General features: G+C 41.3%; 3 protein-coding genes across 3 annotated transcripts in view; 2 read left to right on the top strand and 1 right to left on the bottom strand.

The window, feature by feature from the left end:
* The window catches only part of LOC128360716 (cullin-5-like), a 24570-nt gene extending 15711 nt beyond the window's left edge, over positions 1-8859 (bottom strand). The window contains exons 1-5 of the mRNA XM_053321208.1: positions 8821-8859; positions 4230-4339; positions 3055-3154; positions 2021-2197; positions 720-861 (exon numbers count right to left, since the gene is read on the bottom strand). Coding sequence (XP_053177183.1) covers positions 720-861; positions 2021-2197; positions 3055-3154; positions 4230-4339; positions 8821-8844 — 553 coding nt within the window. The 5' untranslated portion in view covers positions 8845-8859. The remainder of the gene's footprint in view (positions 1-719; positions 862-2020; positions 2198-3054; positions 3155-4229; positions 4340-8820) is intronic.
* Positions 1-21491, top strand: part of LOC128359986 (NACHT, LRR and PYD domains-containing protein 12-like) — a 291384-nt gene that overhangs the window by 176239 nt on the left and 93654 nt on the right. The gene's annotated exons all lie outside the window — the stretch shown is intronic.
* dcun1d5 (DCN1, defective in cullin neddylation 1, domain containing 5 (S. cerevisiae)) lies at positions 11034-21105 on the top strand. The gene is made up of 10 exons (XM_053321562.1): positions 11034-11116; positions 13744-13801; positions 13941-13983; positions 14339-14438; positions 15764-15929; positions 16866-16957; positions 17098-17206; positions 18363-18467; positions 18996-19098; positions 20489-21105. Exons 4-10 carry the CDS (start codon positions 14371-14373, stop codon positions 20542-20544), a joined length of 699 nt encoding a protein of 232 aa, XP_053177537.1. The 5' UTR covers positions 11034-11116; positions 13744-13801; positions 13941-13983; positions 14339-14370; the 3' UTR covers positions 20545-21105.

The following is a 21491-nucleotide window of genomic DNA, read 5'->3' as shown; positions in this document are numbered from 1 at the left end:
AGTCGCAGCGGGAGGAGGAAGAAGGTAACGGACAGTCGCAGCTCGAAGAGGAAATACATCCAATATGATCGTTAGCAAGTCTCCAAAAACTGTTGATTCAGTTTTAAGCTCCTGCCTGCATTTATTTATTTATTTATATTTCTCTTAGAAGTGTTTTTACTTTTTTCAATTATTATGTTCTGATCTTGAGCCACAGGTTCAGTGATTGCATTTATTTGCATTTTGTGTTTTTTTTTCACTAAAAATAATTCATTTATGTCGTGACTTGAGTTGCAGGTTTAGCTTCAGTTAAAAGGACTGCACTTTTTTTTTTTATTATTTATTTAGAAATAATTCAGTTAATTTTTATTATTATTTATTTCAAATATATATTCACTAAAAATAAAAGACCGTTCAATAGAGAAAAAAAGTCTTTTATTTTGTTTTTAAATACAGACATTTCAAAATATCACATTTTATAGCCGTAATCATAAAACCGTGAAACCGTGATATTTTTACCTAAGGTTATCATACCGTCAGAATCTCATACCGGCCCATGCCTACTTTAGAGTCAGTGAGTCAGAGAGCCGCATCATTAACACCATAAACAAAGATATTAATTTTATGCTCGGCTGTTAACGCTGACAGCTCTATTTTAAAACTGAAATTTTAGTCAGATATAGAAACAGGTGGACTGGAATGTATGATTTTTTTTGGGGGTGTTTGTTTGCGTGTCTTACCGTAGGACTCTCGTACTCCGATGACGAGCTGGGAGTCGAAGGCCTCTCCCAGTCTCTCAGCGTGAACCAGCTTCATGGCGCTGTCCTGCAGACGGCTCTTAATGTTAGAGAAGATCGACTCGTTCCACGTGTCCAGCATGAGCTGCACACAGAGAGAAAGAAAGAAAGAAAGAAAGGAAGAAAGAAAGAAAGGAAGAAAGGAAGGTAGGGTCAGTAATAATATTTGCACCCAGGAATAGTTCAGTCTAGTTTATAACGTTGTGTATTTTATTTTGAAATGAATCTACATGTTCTGTTTCCTGTTCCTCTCCTTTGTGATTTCACCTCTTCTTTACTTTCTATCCATTCACTCTGTTATGCAGCAACACTGTAACTGTTATTAACCCTTACATACTGTTCATACAACACTTACACATTTAAGAGATTTAAAAAACAACATTTACACTTTTTGTTGAAGCTGTTGTATTGCTTTAAATGTGAAACACTAATGAAAGAATGAAAGTTGTTATATAAATAAAGTTATTATTATTATTATTAGTCTGCTGCCTCTCTAAATGTTTCCACGCTGATCTTTCATCTCTACTCCTTTTTATTTCCTTTCTGTTTGTTGTTCATCAGCAGGATGTTTTTCCTTCCTCCTCATCATCCTCATCCTCCCCCCTCCTCCTCCTCATCCTCTACCTCCTCCCCCTGCCCCCCCTCCACTTCCTGCTCATCATCATCTTCCCCCTCCTCTTCCTCTACTTCCTCATCATCATCATCTTCCCCCTCCTCTTCATCTACCTCCTCCTCATCCTCTTCCCCCTCCTCTTCCTCCTCCTCATCATCATCTTCCCCCTCCTCTTCCTCTTCCTCCTCATCATCATCTTCCCCCTCCTCTTCCTCTACCTCCTCATCATCATCATCTTCCCCCTCCTCTTCCTCTACCTCCTCATCATCATCTTCCCCCTCCTCTTCCTCCTCTTCCCCCTCCTTTTCCTCTACCTCCTCATCATCATCTTCCCCCTCCTCTTCCTCCTCCTCCTACTCATCATCTTCCCCCTCCTCTTCCTCTACCTCCTCATCATCATCTTCCCCCTCCTCTTCCTCTACCTCCTCCTCATCCTCTTCCCCCTACTCTTCCTCTACCTCCTCATCATCATCTTCCCCCTCCTCTTCCTCCTCCTCCTTAGCATTTTCTTCCCCCTCCTCTTCCTCCTCCTCCTCCTCATCATCATCATCATCATCATCTTTCCCCTCCTCTTCCTCTACCTCCTCCTCCTCCTCCTCCTCCTCCTCTTCCTCCTCCTCCTCCTCCTCACCTTGCGTACGATGCTGTCCTCCATGTTGGTCTTCTTGTTGCTGCCCTGTTTGCCCATCAGTGTGATCTCCAGCTGACAGAAAGGTTTGGGCAGGATGTCGCACTGTGTGAAGAACTTCCTCCACTCCACGATGTAGGCCTTCAGCAGCGCCGTGTCGTCCTGGTGGCTCAGTACCCGCTGCCATGGCGACGGAAACCAAAGGGTTAGAGGTCAACACAGAGACTATATTTATTTTATCTTTAAACTAATCCTGTCAGGGGTCCAGCAGTAGTGCAGGACGATGATGATGAAAATAATTGCGATAAACGATATTATTGTCATTTTAAGATCATTTTAAGCCACAATTGCAGTTAACATTCAGATACCATACATTCCTGTTTGAGAGGAGCCAGGACCTTCTAGGGAGGGAGGTAGGAGGGAAGGAAAGAAGGAGGAAGGGAGGGAGGGAGGAAGGAAGGGAGGAAGGAAGGAAGGAGGGAGGGAGGAAGGACGGACGGACGGACGGACGGACGGACGGAAGGAAGGAAGGAAGGAAGGAAGAAAGGAAGGAAAGAAGGAAGGGAGGAAGGAAGGAAGGAAGGAGGAAGGAAGGAAAGAAGGAAGGGAGGAAGAAGGAATGAAGGAGGGAGAAAGGAAGAAGGAAGGGAGGAAGAAGGAATGAAGGAGGGAGGAAGGAAGAAGGAAGGGAGGAAGAAGGAAGGAAGGAGGGAGAAAGGAAGAAGGAAGGGAGGAAGAAGGAATGAAGGAGGGAGGAAGGAAGAAGGAAGGGAGGAAGAAGGAATGAAGGAGGGAGAAAGGAAGGAAGTAAGGGAGGAAAGAAGGAACAGTCAAAGCAGACGGGGTCAATTCGACCCGGGAGGACGACACAAGGGTTAACGGTCAGTCCACCTCTCTCTCTAATGTTTTAAATTATTTGTGAAAAGGTCCAATAAACAAAGAACACACACACACACACACACACACACACACACACACACAGACACACACAGACACACACACACACACACACACACACAGACAGACTCTCTACTTACAGCTTGTGCTTGTTTGATGAAGTCTAGGATGTCCTCTTTGAGTGCTTGGTGGATTTTGGCGGGTCCCTTATCATCCCAGAGACACACTGCATGGACGTCTCTGGTGGACAGAGCAGAGGACGTTCATTCATAGCGTCATTATCAGAATATATAAAGTGTGACAGAAGCTGGTATTTATTTATTAAACTGTTCAACTGAAGACTACAGCACACATATTGCTTAATGTGAGATGATTTCTTTTAGTATCTAAACTTAACTAAAGCAAGATTAAACATCTGATTTCGGGTAGAACTATTACTTCCACTTCAACTGTGTAATAAATATTTTTGTTCATTTTAAATCAGTGTAATATCACTAATCACTAATATTACTTTATTAATCTTTTTATTGAAGCTCTTTCTACTTTAACCCTTAAACAGGCAGCGTGCAGCAGGAGATACAGACTCTTTAAGGAGCATGATTGGTTAAGGTAGTTGTTTAAATGTATATGAGCCTTATATTGGTAGAATTGAAGCTTGTGGTAGTTATAAAATGATAAAAAATCAGTTTAGAAACTAGTATTAATGAGCAGAATGTATCACTTTACTATGTTAAATAACACATTTAAGTGTTTTTACCATTATCACCATTGTATGCCTTAATAAGGGCAAAGCATCCTGGTGGAGATACAACTCATAAAATCCAAAATATATTAAAAATATGAGTGGAAATGTTTTACTTTAGGTGTAAATGACATAACTAGTGACATCATATTGGGATTTTTACATCTCATTTTCCATCCTGCCTGTTTAAGGGTTAACTTCCCACGTTGCTGCTGCAGTAGAGTAAATGTCCCCACCATGGGACTAATAAAGGAATATCCTACTTTATTAAAATAGATTTTAAACCTCTCAGTTATATCTTTTAAATCTATTTACTACTGAAGAGCAAAACAAAGCTGTATATTCTTTCCTCTTCCTTTCATACACACACAAATAAAAACTTTAAATCTTTCATGGTGTGAGGTTTCTTGTCTTTTATACAGAAGAAACTAACACACACATTTATGACGTTAACTGCAGCTGCTCATCAAAACTACACTTCCTGTTGCTCCACTTTGCATTTCAAAGTAAGGTGACTGATTTATGGGATGTGAAGCAGGGTTATCACTCTGTTAAATAAAGGCGGACTCTTACGAGAACAAGTCGAACCACTGTTGCTTAGTGACGGCTTCCTGTCTGAGCAGCTTGAGGACGATGGGCCGCATCAGATCCCACTTATCCTCAAACTGCAGGGACCCTTTGTTCTGGAGGAGAGATAGAGGAGAGGAAAAGAGAGGAGAGGAGAGACAGAGGAGAGATAGAGGAGAGGAGAGGAGAGGAGAGAGAAGAGGAGAGGAGAGAGAAGAGGAGAGATAGAGGAGAGAGAAGAGAGGAGAGGAGAGCAGAGGAGAGGAGAGATAGAGGAGAGACAGAGGAGAAGAGCGATAGAGAGGAAAGACGGAGGAGAGGAGAAATAGGAGAGACGGAGGAGAGGAGAGATAGAGGAGAGGTGAGACAGGAGAGGAGAGGAGAGATAGAGGAGAGACAGAGGAGAGGATAGATAGAGAGGAAAGACGGAGGAGAGGAGAGATAGGAGAGACAGAGGAGAAGAGAGACGGAGGAGAGGAGAGACAGAGGAGAAGAGAGACAGAGGAGAGGAGAGACAGAGGAGAGATGGAGGAGAGGAGAGACAGAGGAGAGATGGAGGAGAGGAGAGATAGAGGAGAGGAGAGACAGAGGGGAGGAGAGGAGAGGAGAGACAGAGGACAGATGGAGGAGAGGAGAGACAGAGGAGAGGAGAGATAGAGGAGAGGAGAGACAGAGGAGAGGAGAGACAGAGGAGAGATAGAGGAGAGGAGAGATAGAAGAGAGGAGAGGAGAGACAGAGGAGAGGAGAGATGTAGGAAACGCAGAGGAGAGGAGAGATAGAGGAGAGGAGAGACAGAGGAGAGATGGAGGAGAGGAGAGACAGAGGAGAGGAGAGATAGGAGAGATGGAGGAGAGGAGAGACAGAGGAGAGGAGAGATAGAGGAGAGGAGAGATAGAGGAGAGGAGAGACGGAGGAGAGGAGAGACAGAGGAGAGGAGAGATAGAGGAGAGGAGAGACGGAGGAGAGATAGAGGAGAGGAGAGATAGAGGAGAGGAGAGACAGAGGAGAGGAGAGACGGAGGAGAGGAGAGACAGAGGAGAGGAGAGATAGAGGAGAGGAGAGATGGAGGAGAGACAGAGGAGAGGAGAGATAGGAGAGACAGAGGAGAGGAGAGACGGAGGAGAGACAAAGGAGAGACAGAGGAGAGATAGAGATGGAGGAGAGGAGAGAGAGAGGAGAGGAGAGATAGAGGAGAGGAGAAAGAAAGGACAACACATTCATAAATACTAAGCAGACCCATCAAAGAAACATTTGTCTTAAAAGAAGCTAAAATATGTTCTTATGGAAAAAGGATCCAAACTAGTTTCTAGGCAACCTGAGGATCTTCATGCACACGACATGAAACGGTTAAATGCTAACTTACAGCTTTATTTAACCCTCCTGTTGTGCTCAGTTCAAGGAAGGCAGGAAGGAAGGAAGGAAGGAAGGAAGGAAGGAAGGAAGGAAGGAACAAAATGAGGAAAGAAGGGAGGAAAGAGGAAGGAAGTGGGGAAAGAAGGAAGAATCGAAGAAAGGGAGGAAAGGAGGAAAGAAGGAAAGAAGGAAGGGAGGAAAAGAGGGAGGAAGGAAGGAAGGAAGGAAGGCAGGCAATGAGGAAGGAAGTGAGAAAAAAGGAAATAAGGAAGTAACGAAGGAAGGAAGGAAGGAGGAAAAGAGGAAGGAGAGGAAAGACGGAATGAGGAAGGAAGGTAGGAAGGAGAGAAGGAAGGAAGGAAGGAAGGAAGGAAGGAAGGAAGGAAGGAAGGAACAGTCAAAAGAGATAGGGTCAATTTGACCCGGGAGCACAACAGGAGGGTTAACCCGAGCAGCAACATGACACTAAAAACACAGGTTGATGTTTAAGAGACAAACTTCATCTGGGTTCCAACTTTTCTTTCTGCCTTTCCTTCTGACCTGAGCTTCACTCAACGTTTCACTCCAAGCAGGTTCAGGAAGGTGGACAGATAAGTGTCAGCTGTAGGCATGGGATGATAACCGTGTTCAAGATATACCGCGATTTGAAAAACCACAATAACCGAAACCGCCAAATTTTCGGTCGTACCGTTCCTAAGGTATGAGCTGTTTTTTGTCTGGTCAAAGACAGGAAGTGCTGGTCAAAGACAGGAAGTGCTGGTCAAAGACAGGAAGTGCTGGTCAGAAATCTCTCAGGTGGAGCAGCTGCAGCGTAGAGTATCACAACCCCTCACACTGTCATTACAGATTCAGGTTAAATTAACACGTCTGTCTTTAATTTTCTTCCTTTTAGGAACATTTTAGAGCTGGAATCACAATACCACCATACCGCGATATTTTTTCTTATGGTTGTCATACCGCCAGAATCTCATACCGGCCCATGCCTAGTCAGCTGATTTGTGTCTGGTAGACAGTGTGCTGCTATTAACACATGCATACGTCTTTCCCCCCATGAGAAAGGTGATAATCCCCCCCCCCCCCCTCCCTCCATTCCACAACCACTGTTCATAACTGTGATAGTCCTTCTCCAGGTCCAATGGGATCAGCCCAAATCACAAGTCACCCGCCACCACCCAGGAGCCTGATAATCTGACAGCATGAGCCCTGCTTCAGATGAGTTGATCTGAGGTGGTGTTTGATATCTGACACATTTACTGTCTTTATAGCATCAAATTCCCTCTTAGTGTTTCCTGTTGAGCTGTGGTGGAAGTACAGTAACAAACAGACTGTGGGTTTAGGCCTCCATCACTTCCACTGTAAACATTATGAAAGGATCTTCTAGTGGTCAGTCAATGATTACAAGAGAAACACACTTCAATGTTCATTTGAGCTCCAGAGAGACTTTTAGATTGATTATAACGTCACTAAATTAAAGCACCTGCTGCTGTCTGCCCACCGTCATGGGTCCCTCACTGTCTGACATCAGCCGCTGTCCATCCACCCTTTCCTCCTCTCTTATTTCCATCTGTCTTTCCTTCCGTCCTTTCCTCCATCTTTTTAATGATCCGGCCCACATCAGATCAAATTGGGCTGGATGTGACCCCCCCCCCGCGTTAGAGCTAATGGTAGGTAGAGTACTGTTCATACGGACACCTGACTGCTTAACCCTCCTGTTGTGCTCCCGGGTCAAATTGACCCCATCTCTTTTGACTATTCCTCACTTCCTTCCTTCTCTCTCCTTACTTCCTTCCTCTTTTCATCCTTTCTTCCTTCCTCATTCCTTCTTTCTTCTCCTTACTTCCTCCTTCTTTTCCTTCCTCCCTTCTTTCCTCCTTTACTCCCTTCCTTTGTTCCTTCCTCCCTCTTTTCCTCCCTTCCTTCCTTCTTTCCTCCCTTCCTTCCTCATTTCCTTCTTTCCCCAATTCCTTCCTTCCTTCCTCATTTCCGTCCTTCCTTCCTTGACCTGAGCACAACAGGAGGGTTAAATCAGCAGTCAGGTGTCTAATAAACCACATTTCTATCAGATCATAGCTGTATGATCTGATAGAAATGTGTATTTATTATAATTATGTTGCTGCCTCAGCTGCTGGATCATCGGCCAGCTTCGGTTAGCTAGCCCGAGTCAGACCCGGTGTTTTGGTTAAACTGGTGACTTCCGTTAGGTGTATGAATCGTCTCAGCATAATAAACTTACATAAATGGCACATACTTGGATATTAAACACAGATGAAAAAAGGACACCAGTTAAACCGAAAAACCGGCGGAGAGCTCTCCGGCTTCGGCTCAGGACATGACGGTTGGTCGGTTGGTCGGTCATCGATCTCTGCTGCCCCGGTGGCCGGTTAAGGACAGGACGGTTGGTTGATCGGTCTTAAGAGGAAGTTTATGCCCGGCTCTGCTGCCCCGGTGGCCGGTTGAGGACGGGACGGTTGGTCGGTTGGTCGGTCGGTCGGCCTTAAGTGGAAGTTTATACCCGGCTCTGCTGCCCCGGTGGCCGGCTAAGGGTGGGACGGTTAGTTGGTCGGTTGGTCGGTCGATCTCAGGTTGAAGTTTATACCCGGCTCTGCTGCCCCGGTGGCCGTGTACGGACCGGTACGGACAGGACGGTTAGTAGGTCGGTCTTAAATGGAAGTTTATACCCGGCTCAGCTTTAATTAAACACAGTGCTTGTAACGGTCGGGACTAACGGCTGTGATTAACGGCTAATATCTGTGGGGAACGTTCAGAAACACAGCTGACGGTTGGAAGGTTCTGGTTCTGGTCCAATCAGGAGGAACCGACTCTGACGTAACACCGGTGTTATGTCGAAGTCTGTTCACCCATCGAAAAATATCCCCTTCCTTTTTTCTTTTAACATTGTGTTTCTTATCATGCACCATAGCTGTAGTTGGAGTTGGGTTATGGGGTATGGGTTAGGGTTAAACCCCCCTCAGAAGATGACAGGTTGGGGGTGTTATAGAGAAGGGAGGTGGGACACATATTAACGAGGGGAACCGACTTCGATATAACACCGGGGGACTCCAGCAGCGTCCCGCACCTATTTCTGCGTTTATTTCCTCATGTGCACGTATTTAATGTTTTCTACGCTATTAGTGCAGACACGTATACGCAATAATTACCCAATACATACTTAGATTTATGGGAAAAAAGAGATAAATCTGCGTCCCAATGTGTGAAATGCGATAATATTCAAGTGCTTCTTACCTTTAACAAATTAGACGCCGCCATGTTTCTTCAACTTATCACCTCGCCGAATCTCGCGAGACAAAAAATCCCATACAGCTGGTTAAAGATGAGGTCATGGTTAAAAGTTTTTTTTTTTTTTTTTAAATCCTCCATATATGTTTTAAAACTGTTGTCTTATTATATTAACCATGCAACTTTTGTCCTCACAATTTAATTTTGACTAGTTTGATTGTTCATTAAACATAAAGTATAAATTAGCACCTAATCATTCCAACTTATTACCACACGTTTGAAGATAAGATAAGATATTCATTTTTAGTCCTACAATGGGGAAATGTTCATTGTTACAGCAGCAAGTGGACAGCAAAAATAGAATAGAAGAGCAGCAATAAGAAAAAGAATAAAGAACAATAATAATAAGTTCAAAAACAATAAGAACAATAATAGTAAAATATATAATAATACAAATAATCGTGACATGTACATTATTTACAACAGTAATATTAGTATTGAGTGGTAATATACCACAGGTGATATTCTTATTGCACAGATGAAATTGAGATAAATCTATATGTATATTATATGCATATTGCACACAATTGAAATTAGTAGCTAGTATATATGAAATACACATATTGCACAGCATTGGACATTAAAAGTGTGTCCAGTTGTCCAGGTTGGGGGGGCGGGGAGGGGTTAAGTTTACTGGGACCAGTGCTGGTTGTACAGTCTGACACACTTTGGATGAAGGAGTCTGTCGCTGAGGTGTTTTACACTTATTTTTAGAAATTGTGTTAAATATAGGCCTAATTTAAATTAAATCATACCTAATTTTTTAGTTAAAAAAAGGCAAAAATTATGAATTACTTTAAGTACATTTAAGATCAGAGGAAAATGATGAGAGGAGAATGATAGTCAGGCTGTCTTCTCTAATGAACAGCGACTCCCACCCCATGAAAGACAGCCTGACTGCACTGGAGAGCTGCTTCAGCGACAGACTCCTCCATCCAAAGTGTGTGAAGCAGCGATATCACAGCTCCCTCCTCCTTGCAGCTGTCAGACTGTCCAACCAGCCCTGCTCCCAGTATAGCCCCCCCCCCCCCCCCCCCAAACCCCAACACTGCACTTTTAATGTCCAATGCTGTGCAATATTAGTATTTCATGTATACTACTCATTTCACTTGTGTGCAATATACATATATTTTTTCTTCATTTGCATCTGTGCAATAACAATATTATCTCTGGTATATTACCACTCAATACCAATATTACTGTTGTGCTGTAAATAATGTAAATAATTTTTATTATATATTTATTTATATTGTAATTGTTTTTCGTACTTATTTATTGCTTTTTTTATTCTTTCTTATTGATGCTCTTCTGTGTAACTTTCCCCACTGTGGGACTAATTAAGGAATATTTTATCATGTCTTATATGTTGATGGATTATCACAAACAGGTGTGCTATACACTCACTGGCCTCTTTATGAGGTAAACATCTGCAATCTAATTCAATCCAATACAACAGCTCTGCTATAAATTCTACTTTGATGAAGTTTATACATGTTCAGTGTTTGTGTACATTACCAGGAAGGTGATAGTTCTACTTTATGTTTGTTATTGAGCTCATAGTGGGTGATGCATCATATTGAATGGTGTTCCTAATATTATCTCCACTCCATTAACATACTTGAGGGGGCAAAATATTAGGAACACCATTCAATATCATTTGGATTTAGAGACCCTAACCCTAACCCCAACAGTAATTGGCAATAATCTGTCACAGTTTCGTGCTGACATACTATATATATGCATACAGTTATATCATCTTAATAATAGTAAATACAGATAGGTGACAGTGATATAAGTGTTTATAACCTGTAGTAAAACGTGCACATTAACAGGGTTTTTATGGATCAGTGAAATGAGTCCATAGGAGGACATGCGAGAGCTGCAGCAGCCTGCATGTGAGAGCCAAAAATAAAGGAATGTTCCTTTAATAAAAACACGTTTAACACTTATCGCCTCGGCAGGGAGGGTGATACATATATATGTATAGCTGATGTGGTTTACTCTTTACTAAATTATACAGTTTGAATTTAAATAAGTATAAAGTATGTGTTTAAAATATTTAATTGTAAAATATGCATATGTGTGAGTATTTTTCTCCACATGGGAGAGTATATTTTATGTAACACCCCCCTATAAAGCGAGGTGGTATCGTCCAGTCCCCCGGAAACAGCGACGACAAACACTCCGCGGAGCATCAAGAGCCGGTGAACTGACCCGTCTACCAGACAAAAACTGAGAAACTGTAAGTGTTTATAGCTTTTAAAATGTTATAAAAAGCGTCTGCTATTAAAAGACACCACTCTGCTTCTTTAATGAATCGTTCTGAGTGAGTTCAGGAGGGTTTTTATCAGGTTGTTGACATACGAGCTAACGTTAGCAGCCGTTAGCCCGCTAACAAAAGAAACAAACGGAGAAAACTTTAGCTTTTAAATTAATAATGTTAAACTAATAACTGGTGTTTTAATGTTGGTAGTCAGGTTTTATGCGACATTTCTTTAATACACAACCTTTGAACAGACGCGGCATCTGGTCAGGATTTGTACCGTGACTCATCTTAACCTCATTTACTCAGCTAGCACTGCCGGAAGACGTTTTATTTTGGTTTGTTTTTGCACATTTGTACAAAATAAAAGTCATTTTAAAAAATAGTAGAAATAAAAATAAAATATATGTGTGAGTGAGATAGAAACCTCTCAGGGTTCCCACGGTCATGAAATTCCTGGAAAAGTTATGAAATGAGAGAAACTGTTTTCCAGGCCTGGAAATGATTCAGAAATTAGGTGAATGTTTTTGAAAACTTAGGGATGAGCAGCTCTGATGTCAAAGATAAAGGATAGAAGACAGGCTGCATGAACTTGGACCCTCCACACACACACACACACACACACACACACACACACACACACACACACTTTTAACATGTCAATCAGTTCACTTCACTTTTTAATATCTTTTCATTTGTGATCTGGGGCCAAACAATTGCTCTGGATGTAATTATAAAATGCACCCGTCATTTAGTGAGATCAAAGTGTCAAAACACCTGTTAAAGGCTCCAGAACACAGGAAATGACATCTACTCTGTGAAAGGACCCCCAGACCCCCCTAACATTACACTGTCCCACCCATATTTATAATGCTTCCATGCTGTACGTGTCCATGTTTCTTTTTTAAAATAAAAATGACTTTGACGTTTGGTCGTGACCATGAAAGCCGAACTTTCTTGAAAGCCCTCCTCAAATCTCACTCCAAGGTTTTCTGAAATGTTGACAGCTGTGTTTATAATGTTCAACAAAAGCCTCAACAAAGCTAACCACCTGACGGGATGGGACTTATTATTCTGATTTTGATTCATAGTTAGTCTCTACATCAATGCACATTCATACATTCCTCATCACATTTTTAATATTATTGTTCTTATTGTCTTCATACTTATCATCATTATTATTATTATTATTATTCTTCTTCTTCTTCTTCTTCTTATTGCTGCTCTTATATTCATATCTACTGTCCTCTTGCTGCTGTTATAATACACATTTCCCCCGCTGTGGGACTAATAAGATATTCCTTATTAATAAATGTTGGTTTTATACTTCTGTGAAAAAACACTCATCCACAATCACTATTTTATGCTCCAGGAGAACAACTGATAGAATATGGAGAGTGCAACATGTTTGAATACTGATTTTTATTTTTTATTTTTAAACAGGTCAGATTTGTTTATTATATAAAATGTGTATCAGCTGCACAAAAAAAAAACATTAATTTTATTTCCATTTTAAAATACTGTGGGTCACATTAGGAAACATCTGGATAAAAGAAATGTGTATATTGTGTTTTAAAGCTGTCAAATTGGACCCTGAACAGAATGTAAGGGTTAACAGAGCCGGACCGATATCAGTGAACCAGTATTATCAGCTGATGTATCAGTGTCAGTGTTTCTGCTGCTCAGGGTTGGGAAGCTTACTGTGGAAATGTAATAAGTAATAGATTACTAGTTACTCTATTTAAAATGTAATAAGTAAAGTAACTATTACAATGATTTAACCCTCACATACTGTTCATATTATAACTGGTTACTGTATTTTCTCATAGTGTGTTTACCAAACTGCTGAACCACAAATGATTCATAAAGATCTCATCAGTCACATAATAAACATGATCAATCCTTAATGAAGCTTTCAGAGAGCAGAGAAGCTTTATTATTTAGGTTTTTATAATAAAACACTATATAAATGTTACATAAAACTATTTCATATTGTATTAAATGTGAAGAATGAAAATTTGTGATAATATGGGTCTAACATGCTACGCTGTTGGTTGTGGGTCACATTAGAGGAAGTCATTAAACTTCAGGCTAGAAGAATAAAGTGTTTTTACAGCTCAGACTGAGACAGTGATTATTAACATTTTGAGCCTGACTGAAACATTTAGATAGTGACGAGCTTTGTTAATAATGTCCAGATGAAAAGTGTGTAGCGTGGGTGTAGGCATGGGATGATAACCGTGTTCAAGGTATACCTCGATTTGAAAAAGCCACGATAACTGTTCTGTCATACCGTTCCTAAGGTATGAGCTGTTTTATGTCTGGTCAAAGACAGGAAGTGCTGGTCATAGACAGGAAGTGCTGGTCAGAAATCCGTCAGGTGGTGCAGCTGCAGCGTAGAGTATCACGACCCCTCACACTGTCATTACAGATTCAGGTTAAATTAACATGTCTGTCTCTTAGAGCTGTAACCGCCATACCGTGAAACTCTGATGTTTTTGCTTATGGTTATCATACCTCCAGAATCTCATACCGGCCCATGCCTACGTGGATGTTTGCAGATGTTTTGACTCTCTGTGTGTTATTAACGCTGTGTCTGGTTGCAGGAACGCTCCCTGCAGTCCAGCAGATATCAGCACAGCATCAGGAACACTGGACAAGCTCGTAAGTCATCATTGGTATTTTTAAATGTAGTGAATGAAAGTAAAGTAACATTATATACAGTGATAAACATGTTAAAACATCTCAGTCTCTCACCTCCTGAAAGACTTGTTAACCTGAAGTTTAATTTCTCTTGTTGTAGAATTTCTTAGATTTGAATGGACACGGCAGCCGGAAGAACACAGGTATGCTTCCTGCACCTCTGCTCTTTTTAATAAGCTTCTAATAAGTTTCTACTACTACTACTACTAATACTACTATTACTACTACTACTACTACTACTACTACTACTACTACTAATACTACTACCACCATCACCACTACCACTACTACTACTACCACCACTACTACCACTACTACTACTAATACTACTACCACTACTACTACTACTTTATATAGCAAATTTAAAAAAAAAAAGTTAAAATACACATAAAAACAAAAATACACAAGTCAGTTACATATCAAATAATAAGAATAGAGACTTGAACAAAGACGATGAATAAATGAATGAATGAAATGAACATGTGTTTTTATGTGTAGCCCAGCTAGTGAAGCCCGTTAAAGGTTCAGTGATGCCGGTGAAGAAGAAGAGGAAGCTCCCTGACGCAGACGATCACGAGCGCAGGTGTAAAATCACAAGGTGAGGAAACACTTTCACTCCATCCATCCGTCCATTATCATCCATCCATCCATCCATCCATTATCATCCATCCATTATCATCCATTATCATCTATCATTATCATCCGTCCATTATCATCCATCCATCTATCCGTCCATTATCATCCATCCATCCATCCATTATCATCCATCCATCCATTATCATCTATCATTATCATCCATCCATCCATCCATTATCATCTATCATTATCATCCATCCATCCATCCATTATCATCCATCCATCCATCCATTATCATCTATCATTATCATCCATCCATCCATCCATTATCATCCATCCATCCATCCATTATCATCTATCATTATCATCCATCCATCCATCCATTATCATCCATCCATTATCATCCATCCATCCATCCATTATCATCTATCATTATCATCCATCCATCCATCCATCCATAAATCCATCCAACCATTATCATCCATTCATCCATTATCATCCATCCATCCATCCATCCATCCATAAATCCATCCAACCATTATCATCCATTCATCCATTATCATCCTTCCATTATCATCCATTCATCCATCCATCAATCAATTATCATCCATCCATCATCCATTATTAATCGATTCATTATCATCCATTCATCCACTATCATCCATCCATCCATTAACCATCCATCCATCCATTAACCATCCATCCATCATCATCCATTATCATCCATCCATCCATCCATCATCATCCATTATCATCCATCCATCCATTATCATCCATCCATCCATCATCCATCATTATTATCCCATCCATCATCATCCATCCATCCATCCATTATCATCCATCCATCCATTATCATCCATCCATCCATTATCATCCATCCATCCATTATCATCCATCCATCCATCATCATCCATCCATCCATCATCCATCATTATTATCCCATCCATCATCATCCATCCATCCATCCATCCATTATCATCCATCCATCCATCCATCCATTATCATCCATCCATCCATCCATTATCATCCATCTATCATCCATCCATCCATTTATGATCCATCATCATCCATTATCATCCATCTATCCATCCATCATTATCATCCATCCATCCATCCATCCATTATCATCCATCCATCTATCCATCCATCCATCCATTTATGATCCATCCATCCACCCACTATCATCCATCCATCCATCCATCCATCCATCCATTATCATCCATCCATCTATCCATCCATCCATCCATTTATGATCCATCCATCCACCCACTATCATCCATCATTATCGTCCGTCCATCCCCGGAGTACATTTTTAACATTTAAACATCATTTTTTTTGTTGTTGCAGTTTCACTCGACCTCAGATCCGCGGTGCCAGACCGATCACTGCTGAGAAGCCGTTCTCCAGTAAAAAATGCCTCGGCTGGTTCAACGAGTACGCCGGCCCCAGCGAGGTGGTCGGCCCCGAGGCCATGGAGAAGTTCTGTGAAGATATCGGCGTGGAACCAGAGAACGTGAGTCCCAACCTGACGAGCAGGGAGATATTTAAGAGCTACAGAGGAGTCCAGACCTGCAGAGATATTCCACAAAAAATGTCTCGGGAAGGATTTATGACCAGAATAGTTTTTGAGGCTGAGGATACAGAGGAGAACACACAGACTAAAGCACCCTCACAGTTTGTGGATGGGTTTAATTTTTGCCCTTTATTCTAGAAAAGACAATATTCCCACTACGGTCTTTAACCCTTAAACAGGCAGGAGTGGAAAATGAGATGTAAAAAAATCCTAATTTGATGTCACTAGTTATGTCATTTGCACCTAAAGTAAAACATTTCCACTCTTATTTTTAATATATTTTGGATTTTATGAGTCGTATCTCCACCAGAATGTGTTGCCCTTATTAAGGTATACAATGTTCATAATGGTAAAAACACTTAAATGTGTTATTTAACATAGAAAAGTGATACATTCTGCTCATTAATATCACACATACTAGTTTCTAAACTGATTTTTATCATTTCTATCAAAGTATAGACCTACCACAAGCTTCAATTCTACCAATTAAAGGCTCATATACATTTAAACAACCACCTTAACCAATCATGCTCCTTAAAGAGTCCGTATCTCCTGGTGCACGCTGCCTGTTTAAGGGTTAACATTAATATTATACTTGTTATTACACCTTTTTATATTATAAGTTAGTTTAGAAAGCTTCATGATTACCTCTCATCTCTATTCTGAGGTGTTATCACCATAAAGCTGAGCAGTGATTCTGAGACTGTTGATGAATATAAATGTGGAGCCTGCTTTGTGCTCAACTCGTATGTTCTCGCTGCCTTTTTATAATCTGTGTGGTGACGGCGCGTCCACATGCACCAGTGTTGATTTTTTAAATGTTATCAAAGATTAAACTCGCTACCTCTCTTTTCTTTCTTTCTTTCTTTCTTTCAGATTATCATGTTAGTTTTAGCCTGGCACCTAGAAGCAGCAAATATGGGTTTCTTCACAAAAGAGGAGTGGCTCAGGGGGATGACGTTATTACAGTAAGAAAGCTCAACTTGAACTTTTCTGTTTTCTCATCATGTACTTTGAGTTGACTTGGACTGCATGACTATTAGAGCCAGAGGGTTTCATATATCAGTACAGCTGTTTATTACTTCTGTCTCTCTTCCCCTCCCTGCAGGTGTGACTGCACACAGAGGTTACAGAGCAAACTGGATTACCTGCGCAGTGAGCTCAATGACTCTGTGGCCTTCAAAAACATCTACAGATATGCCTTCGACTTCGCCAGGGTGAGTCCCAGTTCAGCTGATTAGTTTCTTCTGTCTAAACTTCTGCCCGAACACAAAACGACAAAGATCTCCTCCTGTAAAGAGGTTTGGTTCTCTGAGATCTAGCTTATGGTGCCATTTGTACTCAGAAGTCTGATTTTCAGTGATTATATGTCACCTATAAATATAGAGTGGGATTGACACATCATGTGACTGTCAGGTGACCTGGGTCTTTATGTATTTAAGATGGCGACCATGCATTCTGTCTTTAGTCTTTAAAGAAGAGCAGACGGGTTGAAACGTCACTCGTCACATCCTTTTTAAATTACTGCATTTAACAGGATTGGGAGCTTAGGACCGCACTGGGAGCTACTGGGGCTGGGTTTAGGTACTCCATATCTTTTTAAGGCATCAACTGAAATAAATCGATACCAAGTAATATCAATCGATACCTGCAATCGATCCTTTTTGCACCCACAACTAGAAAATATGACTGTTTGTATGGACTTGCTCACAGCCAATCAACACCAGCGTTCTTGGATTTAATGCATCATGTGATTGGTCCACGTCCACAGCAGCTACGACCCGTCTGTGGTGGTGAAGTTGAGTTCAAGATGCCTCCTAAACGCTCTGAAGTGTGTTGACACTACACGCCTGTTACACACGATAAAAGAATGATGGGTATCTAATGAAGGGCTCAGCTGGTATTAGTTTCACTTTAAGGCGACTTGGATTGGTATCGTAACTTTTTAAACATTACCCAGCCCTCGGAGCTACAGTGTGCTAACCTTTTTCTGCCGTTATGAGTTCCCAGTCGGAAACTTCAACCAGAATGAAATCTGAAGTCTGATTTGTGACTCTGAGTGTCACCAGCCCGAACCTCAAACACGGACGTTGTAGTAACATCCTGTTTATTAGAAGTTTTATCTCTTTGTGTCTCATTAGATCAGTCGTACACACAGCAATGTCCGACTTCTATCTGGGGAAATGTTGCTACTTGTGTTTGTATCTGATAAAATACAACGAAACACATTTTATCAGCTGGTGATTCTATAAATGTCTAACCTGGCTACAACTGGTTTTCTGACTTCTTGAACTGGAAGGTCTCTGGTGTCGTGTCATTCCCAGACGCTGTGACTGTGTCTTAACACTCATTGAGTATCTGTGTTGTCTTTAGGATAAGGACCAGAGGAGCCTGGACATGGATACTGCTAAATCCATGCTGGCCTTGCTGCTGGGCAGAGCGTGGCCTCTCTTCCCAGTCTTCCACCAGTTCCTAGAGGTAAATATTCTCTCTCTCTCTCTCTCTCTGTCTCTGTCTCTGTCTCTGTCTCTGTCTCTGTCTCTGTCTCTGTCTCTGTCTCTGTCTCTGTCTCTGTCTCCGTCTCTCTCTCTCTCTCTGTCTCTGTGTAATAATTCATTCTGGGTGTTATGAACAAAGACTGCAGAGGGTTGTGACACCAGTTAGGATGAGTACTGAGGACCAGTCTTAGATTTAGCATGCTGTTCCTACCAGTTAAAAAAAAACAAAAACCTAAATAAAAACTACAATGAACAATGTAAAACTAACTAAACTGAATTGCAGATAAATCAGCTAGTTTTCGTTTTCTCCATTTTTACTGTATTGTGTTCATTTTGACTTCTTGTAATAGCGAACTAGTACCAGCAGGGGGCAGCACCACCTTTGGAAGTTGTCACACAGTGTCACAGCACTTTTTCAGCTTCTATGTTTGAGATCTCACTCCTTTTCTTCCTTTTCTTCCTTTTCTTCCTTTCTTCCTTCTCTCCTCTCTGTCCGTCTCTCTCACAGCAGTCCAAGTACAAAGGGATGAATAAGGACCAGTGGTACAACGTCCTGGAGTTCAGCAGAACCATCAACACAGACCTCAGTAACTACGATGAAGACGGAGCCTGTGAGTATTCAGAGGGAGGGGGGGGGTTATGGGTTTGGGTTTTGGGGGGGGGGGGGCTTAGTAGAGATGGACGTCACTGATTGGTCAGACACCGTGGCAGCTTCGACTTCTGTGTCGTTTCATTGATAGAATAAAGAAGTGCTTTAGTGTGTGTCAGGATGATTGGAGGAAGGACTGGGCGATATGAGCAGAATCAAATATCATTATCTTTTTGATCAAACTGCCCAGGTCAAAGGTCAAGCACTGGGGTGACCGAGCCTTTTCTGTTGCTGCCCCAGGCTCTGGAATACGCTCCCCACCGAGATGCGTACTATTCCTGACCTGGGCATCTTTAAGTCCCGGCTAAAAACCTACTTTATTAGGATGGCTTTTAACACCCAGTAGTATGAAACTTTAATCTTATTTTATCTTATTTGATTTTGTTGTATTTTATTGCTTTATCACTGTTATTTTATTGTTTTTAATTGTTTTTATTTATTACCTGCTGTAAAGCACTTTGGTACACTGAAAGGACTGTTGTAAAGGGCTGTATAAATAAACTACATTTACAAATATCTCAATATCGATATTGAGGTTAGGGGTGTGACGATACACTCGGCTCACGAGACGAGACCACACCAGAGACGATATTGGTTCCACGAGATCGAGACGAGATTTTAACTATAAGAAAACTTCAATGAGGAAATAAATGACTGTTCTTTTATTTGAAATTCACAAAATGGAAATTGAAATGTTTTAACTAATCATCTTGTAATGAATCACTTTAGTTCTACTTTCTAAATATATAATTATCATATGCATTATGGGTTAGGGTTAGGCACTGTGAAAGGTTTATAGATATTTTATAGATGGATCATTTTGGTATTTATGGAAATAACAACCATAAATACTAAAAAGTAAATTACAAAGAGTAGAAACAATTCTAATATCCTTCCTCCTTTCCTTCCTCCCTCCTTTCCTTTCTTTTCCCCTTCCTTCCTTCCTTCCTTCCTCCTCCCTCACTCCTTTCCTTCCTTACCTCCTTCTCTTTCTTTCCTCCATCCTGTCCTTCCTTATTCCTTCCTTCCTTCCTCCTTCCTTCTTTCCCCCTCCCTCCATCTTTCCTCCATCGTTTCCTTTCTTCTTCCTTCCTCCTCCTTTCCTTTCTTCCCCTTTCCTTCCTTCTTCCTTCCTTCCTCCTTCCTTCTCTCCCTCATTTTCTCCTTCCTTCCTTCCTCCTTTCCTTTCCTTTCTTTTCCCCTCCCTCCTTTCCTTCCTTCCTCCTTTCCTTCCCTCCTTCCCTTCCTCCCTTCCTTCCTTCTTTCTTCCTTCCTCCCTCCCTCCCTCCCTTCTCTCCTTCCTTGACTCGAGGACATCAGGAGTGTTAACGTGGATGTTGTTGTCTCTGCAGGGCCGGTGCTGCTAGACGAGTTTGTGGAATGGCAGAAGTCTTGGCCGGCGTTGTAGCAGACGACCCCGAAGAGGAGAAACAAGGAGGGAGAGGAAACAAACACAATCACAGGAGTTTGAAACGGGGAGGAGGAAACAAAGGAGAAACTGCTCACCAACACTTTGACAGACTGCAACCGTACACACACACACACACACACACACACACACACACACACACACACACACACACACACACACACACACACACACACACACACACACACACACACACAGATATGGACTACAGATTCATCACTGTGGACTCTGGACACACTCACATCCCATCAGAGGTGGTCTCTGTGCATCCTCAGCCGGAGGTCAGGAGGCCTTTCTCTCCCTGAGTAGACTTTCTATATTAATTTGGAGAAAAGAGGAAAGAAAACGTGGATGGGAGGGAAGAAGAGGAAGAGAGAGGAGAGAAGAGAAGAGAGAAAAAAAAAAAAAAGTTCTTAAAAGGAGAAAACAGAAAACCAAGAAATGAGTTCTGGAATTTATGTTTTCTTGATAATTTTTTTTTTCCTCATTTTGAGTATTGTTTATAAATGTTTCACAATAATAAAAAGGAAATTAAAGTATTACGAGCTGCTTCTTAGTAACTGCTACACACACGTATCACAGTCATTAGTAACTGTTGTAGATATGAACAGATGAAGCATATAGATTATTATTAGTCTATTGGTCTACAGCAGAGGTGTCAAACTCATTTTCATTCAAGGGCCACATACAGACCAATCTGATCTGATGTGGGCCGGATCATTAAAAAGATGGAGGGAAGGAAGGAAGGAAGGAAGGATAGATGGAAGGATGGAAGGACAGATTGAAGGAACAAAGAAAAGATAAAAGAAGGGTAGGAAGGAAGGAAAGACAGAAGGAAGGAAGGAAGGATAGATGGAAGGAAAGACAGATGTAAGAAAGGAAGGAAAGACAGATGAAAGGATGGACAAAAGGAAGGAACAAAGAAA

Source organism: Scomber japonicus, chromosome 6, assembly GCF_027409825.1.
Source record: "Scomber japonicus isolate fScoJap1 chromosome 6, fScoJap1.pri, whole genome shotgun sequence".
Taxonomy (NCBI): domain Eukaryota; kingdom Metazoa; phylum Chordata; class Actinopteri; order Scombriformes; family Scombridae; genus Scomber; species Scomber japonicus.
Note: the sequence above shows the minus strand (reverse complement) of the source record. Positions and strands in the feature narration are given on the sequence as shown.